Below are 5,704 nucleotides of genomic sequence, written 5' to 3'. Positions count from 1 at the left end.
GCTACACCACCAAAAATACCGCATAACACGAAGAATATCATAGGCTCAACAAAATCACCAATACTGCGCACAAGGATCAATGCAAACCAACAAAACAAATAGGACACGATCAGGAAACCCCAAGAAGAACGTTAGAACGATCTGCAATAGCTACACCAACACCACTTATTCAGATCTTCATCGATCAACACACTAACTCTCAAGAACACTTAACAACAACAATTCGGACTAGAAAGATAACTTGCGGAGCACCAAATCACGAACCATCTGAAATGAAGATACACATGAACATCCAAAACATTCTCTCAAATCCACAACCAAAGATATGATCATACCAGAGCACATCGGATCAAATACCAAACTCTGTCAACCACTGAACAAAAAGACTAAACTTCAAACTAGATCAAATGATATGATCAAGTAAACTTTCGGATCACGAAAACCAATAAGGAATGAAATATTCCAACATCCCAAACAAATAAACCAACCATATCAACTCAATGCAAACACTAGATCACCAAACAACTTTCTGCAACACTAGAACACAGAAATATGTTGTCATCAATGACAACAACATATCCTAGCAGCAACAATATCCAACGCACACGCACACACACATATATATTGCAAACATAACATGATCTTGTTGGTAATAGAACCTAGTTATCTTCCTGATTAGTTTTTGTTTTAGTCATGTTTGGAATCATATAACTGGATGCATAGTTGAGTTTAAGCTATCACTACTCGATTGAGACCTTGGTATCACAAACATCGTCATTTTTTAAATGTCCCCCCAATTGAACTTACACATTGAACAACTATATGCAAAATACACCAAATAAATTCCTAATTGACCTTCCACATCTTTTTGGCATACCCATAGCACACCAAAGTGCCATTGCGAGTAATGATGATGACATTCAAGCTATTAATAGCTCATTGAAATTTGATTCAATGAATTAAATGCGTTGGATATATAATTGATTAAAAAAATGTTTTTATTATATTTTACAATTATTTAAAATAGAAAGTTAAATGTAAACTATAAGACTATTGCTCAATTTTTCAGTTCTATATGCTTATTAAGTGAACTAATAAGAGAAAAGCTATTAATAACTGGCTGAAATTTTATTCAATGAATTAAATGTATTGGACATGTAATTGACTGAAAAGATAAAAGAAAATTTGAATTTTGCTATTTTTACAATTATTTAAAATAGATAATTCTATACTTATCAAGTGAGAAAATATAAGAAATTGAATGCATCATATACATTAATTTTCCTGTTCTAATAGAAAGAATAATAAATTATGATCCAAATTAAAATTTATCTTTAACTACTAAACCTGTATATTTTATATAAACAACATATCTGAAATGTTTAAACATAGCCCTTTACAATGAGGAACATGTTCCCAGAATGGAAAATTTGATTTGCTCCACTGGCTTTTGTGGGCAGATTTTTAATGCCAGTCACATAAATTTCTTTCCTCAAGATCTTCTACTCCGAGCCATGAAAGTAAATAGCATGGGGATTACTAAATGTCTATAGCATGGGGATTACTAAATGTCTATCCAGGATAATATTTCTTTCCTTGTTTACATTCATGGTTCTTCATGAGAGGGGACAGTCTTAAATCACATACATTAAGCAATATATTAAGCTTAAAGAATGTTAATCAATTCTGAATGTTTAACACTTTTAAGTTTAAAAGTGTATTCTTGATGTAACCATACACGTTAAGCAACATATTAACCCTAAAAAATGTCAATCAGCTCTATTTGTTTAACACTTTGCTTAGAAATATAAGCTATGTCTGATTTAAGCCATTCCCATTAGAGAGACTCTCACTGTTATGCCAAAATTTTGCCACTGAGAAACATTCCAGGCCTCACCCTGCACATATCCCGTATGAAGCATTTCATGAGCCTTCCAAGTATTAGCACAGGAAGAATTCTGAGCACGATATAAGAATGAGAATTGTAACTCCAAAATATAGACAGGGTTATACATACATTGGGTCTCAGAAGAATGTTGGAGTAAAATTGAAATGGCTCTGTATGTGTTTGGATTGAGAGGACTTCCAGTTGCTTTCTTTTCATCAGATCTAGTTGCTTGATCAGCAGACTTGTTGGGCAGGAATACTGATCTTTCTGTACAGTTACTTTCATGTTTACTTGGGAGGGGACGTCCTTGCACTGCTCCAAAGTTACTTCATTGCTTCTATAAATGAATTCGTCCTTTAAATAATATGGCTGATCCGTTGATTCGAACCCGCGACTTCGTTCCTCGTTATTTGGGAAAACCAATTCCTGCAATATTTGATTTTCTTGTTCGAGCTTAGCAACACGGAGCTTTAATTCCTTCAGATTGTTTATGGTATTTGCCAGTATTGAATAGTTATCTTTCTGTAAACATGACATTTAGAAGTCAGAAGCAGCAACAGAATCGCAACATAAAAAAGTTTTTTTCATTTTCCTTTTTTTTTCCAGTCCTGGAAGAGGAGTATAGAGATTTTGGGGAAAATTTGTAATTTTTTTGAATGAACTCTAAGATTCAAGGACAATTTTATTGAATGCTTATCTTTCTATAAGCACGACATTTAGAAGTCAGAAGCAGCAACAGAATCGCAACATAAAAAAGTTTTTTTTTCTGTTTTTTTTTTGCTTTCCAGCACTGAAATAGTAGTACCTATTTGGGGAAAAACTTGCAATTAAAGGACAATTTTATTTGGATAAGGCTTAGAATTTCTGCATATCCACTGCTTAAAATTTCTTTTGATTTAAAAATTTTCGACACTATTTTTATTCCAAAATACTTCACACTGGCTGTGAAAACCTTATGTTCTCAGTTTCTAAAAAGCCAAAACAACTAAACAATCTACTAACTCCAAATTTCCGTAACATCACTTATTTGCAGGAAAAAAAAAATCATTATAGCACCGGAATAATGAAATACCTTGGAATTTTGAGGCAGGAAAGAACAAAGATTCGAGAAGTGCTGCCTCAATTTGATCCTCCTGTTCCGCTCGGCTAACATGTGACCAAATGTCGATTTGTTCTGAAACCCTGATTTTGCTTGCTGGTGTTGATAAGGAGGAGCAGGAACAGTTTGCATTGACATCTGCGTTGTCAAATTCCTCTTCTTTTCGATTTTTCTGAGAAAACCTAAACATCTCTTGAGCAAAATCTGACCAGTTTTGAAAGAATTTACAGCGGCCATTGAATAAGCTTTAGTGTATTTGCAGAAGGCACTCTGCGTGCAAACATTGTGCTGGTAATAGGGCAAGGAATTAACCGCCAGTTGATTAAATCTCTCCGCATTGTGTAAATCCTCTGAGAAGCTCAAATGCCAGGAAGCTTCAGTGGCAGCGTAAGGTGAGGCCTCAAATTCCACCACATCGTCCACAGTAAGAGGAACCTTAAATTCAACCGCTTCGTCCATTCCAGCGCAAGCATTTTCGCTAACTATAACAAGAGAATCAAGATCCAAGCTAGCATTGAATTCATCATCGTATTTTGCCATTGCCTGTAATTGATATTGAGATAAGCAAGGCAGCAGGATTCGAAACTTGATCGCCTATATCCAAACCGCTTATTTAAGGTCTTCAAAATTATTATCCAATTTGCTAATGTGCGACCAAGCCATGCTTTTACTTGACCAAGACTCTTTTTGTTTTGAATGCATGAAATTTCTACTGTTCATGATAACTAATTTGATAACTTTGATCAATTATTTTTGTTTTGTTTTTTTCTATTGAAGATTGACGAAGACTTTAGCCCATAAAAATATCGTGAGAAGTAGGCCATGTTTTCCACCACAAGTCTAAATTTTGATCAATTTTTTTTGTTTTGTCTTTTCTGTTAAAGATTGATTAAGATTTATTTTCTTAGATATCAGTCCACAAATATATCTTCATTCAATTGTGGTGGTTGAGTGTTTGCTAGCATTCAAATTTGGCTTAAATTTTTAATCCGAGTCTTTTTCATTTGATAGATGTATATTACTAGTAATTGCATCTTGATGTGCAATGGGTACGCCGAAGATGGGTGGAAAGTCAATTAGGAAACATTTTGGTCTATTTTTGCATATATATATATGTAGTAAAGGATTCCATTAGTAGTATGCACTTGTTATGTTTTCAATAGAGAGAGAGTGCACTTGTTATGTTTTCAATAGAGAGAGAGAGAGAGAGAGAGAGAGAGAGAGAGAGAGAGAGAGTGGGGGAGTGAGTGAGTGTGTGTGTGTGTGTGTGTGTGAGAGAGAGAGAGAGAGAGAGAGAGAGAGAATTTCTATGTAGTTTTATATTCATTTTAAGATAATTTCTTTAATAGAATATTTTAGTAGCATTTGGTATGTATTTTTTTGTTAAGTTTGGCTTCTTAATCTTTGCCATTTTACATTTATAATTGCTCGTACATATTCTTACCCTTGTTCTATCTATATTTGTTTCATATATTGCCATCATTTATTAGTTAATGTGAAATGAATCACTATAGTACTAAATTAGAGAGGAGGTAAGTCCTTTCCTTCCTAATAAAATATCCTTCATCTAATGACTACGTAAACAATTCTTATGGAAAGTAGAGAACATATTGTTCTTTCTTCCCTTGTCTTCCTTAGTGTGTGTACTCTATGACTAAAATATATTTGAAAACATGTTTGCAATAGTTAATGAGAACTAATAGGCTCTCTTATAGATTGAAAATTTGTGGTAAGTTTTGATACCAATTATGGGTTACATTTGATTGTAAGTTGTGCTTACAAATCTTAGGAATGTAGGATGAGTTGCAGTATATCAATTATGGAACTTGTATTTTATCATATGATCTACACTTATAAATTTTAAGACAATGGAGCATATTGTATGGTACCAATTTAATTATATTTGACATTTAAAAACTTTAGAATGTGACAAAAGTTGTATGGTATCGATAATTGGTTATATTGACCATGTTCCATGTTAACAACCCTCAAATATGTCAAGTGAATTGCAATATGCCTATTATGCATTACATTTCACTACAATCCACAATTACAAATTTTAAGCATGTGAAGTGAATTGTTATGTGCCAATTATGGGTTACATTTGATTGTGATCCATGTTTTCAATTCGAAAGAATGTGAGGTAAATTGTAGGTTATATTTGATCATGTTCCATGTTAACAAACCTTTAATACGTCAAGTGAGTTCCATTGGACCTATTATGCAATACATTTGCATATGACAGACAATATCAAATTTTATGCATGTGAAGTCAACTGTCGTGTACCAATGATGTGTTATATTGAAATGTAATTCATGTTTAGAAATATTAAGAATGTTGATTTAGTTCTAGACTATCAACACGAGATTCATTTTTTTAAACATTATACATGTTTTAAGATGATGTAAGAGAAATAGTAAATATATAGATATTTAATATTTATACCTATTTATTAATTATCCATAGATATATTTTATTATAAAAGTTTATATTACAATTATCTATTATTATATATATTTATAATATTTTAATATATTATTAATATAATTATATATTTATATTTTATATTCAACTATTTATTTATTTTATATACTGAAATTTTTATTGTAATTATTTTTAGTATTTATTTAATATTTAAATAATTTTAATAATTTTAAAAAATATTATATTTAATAACAACTAACTACATTACAGCAAGGGGATGACCCCGCATCAT

The 5,704-nt window shown here is 32.0% G+C and overlaps 1 protein-coding gene across 1 annotated transcript; it reads right to left on the bottom strand.

Annotated features, from left to right (window-relative positions):
- Positions 1 to 1,351: 1,351 nt before the first annotated feature.
- On the bottom strand, positions 1,352 to 3,653 carry LOC131032076 (uncharacterized). Its single transcript, XM_057962996.2, has 3 exons — positions 2,961 to 3,653; positions 2,018 to 2,410; positions 1,352 to 1,898 (listed from the first exon to the last, which is right to left on the bottom strand). Exons 1-3 carry the CDS (start codon positions 3,525 to 3,527, stop codon positions 1,824 to 1,826), a joined length of 1,035 nt encoding a protein of 344 aa, XP_057818979.2. The 5' UTR covers positions 3,528 to 3,653; the 3' UTR covers positions 1,352 to 1,823.
- Between the last annotated feature and the right edge of the window lie 2,051 nt (positions 3,654 to 5,704).

Source organism: Cryptomeria japonica, chromosome 4 (assembly GCF_030272615.1).
Source record: "Cryptomeria japonica chromosome 4, Sugi_1.0, whole genome shotgun sequence".
Taxonomy (NCBI): domain Eukaryota; kingdom Viridiplantae; phylum Streptophyta; class Pinopsida; order Cupressales; family Cupressaceae; genus Cryptomeria; species Cryptomeria japonica.
This window is presented reverse-complemented; position numbering and strand designations above follow the sequence as displayed.

What these genes read in the sequence shown, in the direction of transcription:
- LOC131032076 (XM_057962996.2), bottom strand. Translation starts at nt 3,527, where the DNA reads ATGGCAAAATACGATGATGAATTCAATGCTAGCTTGGATCTTGATTCT. An exon ending in TCCTGCCTCAAAATTCCAAG is followed by an intron (nt 2,411 to 2,960) that starts GTATTTCATTAT and finishes TCATGTTTACAG; the next exon opens with AAAGATAACTATTCAATACT. An exon ending in ACATTCTTCTGAGACCCAAT is followed by an intron (nt 1,899 to 2,017) that starts GTATGTATAACC and finishes GGATATGTGCAG; the next exon opens with GGTGAGGCCTGGAATGTTTC.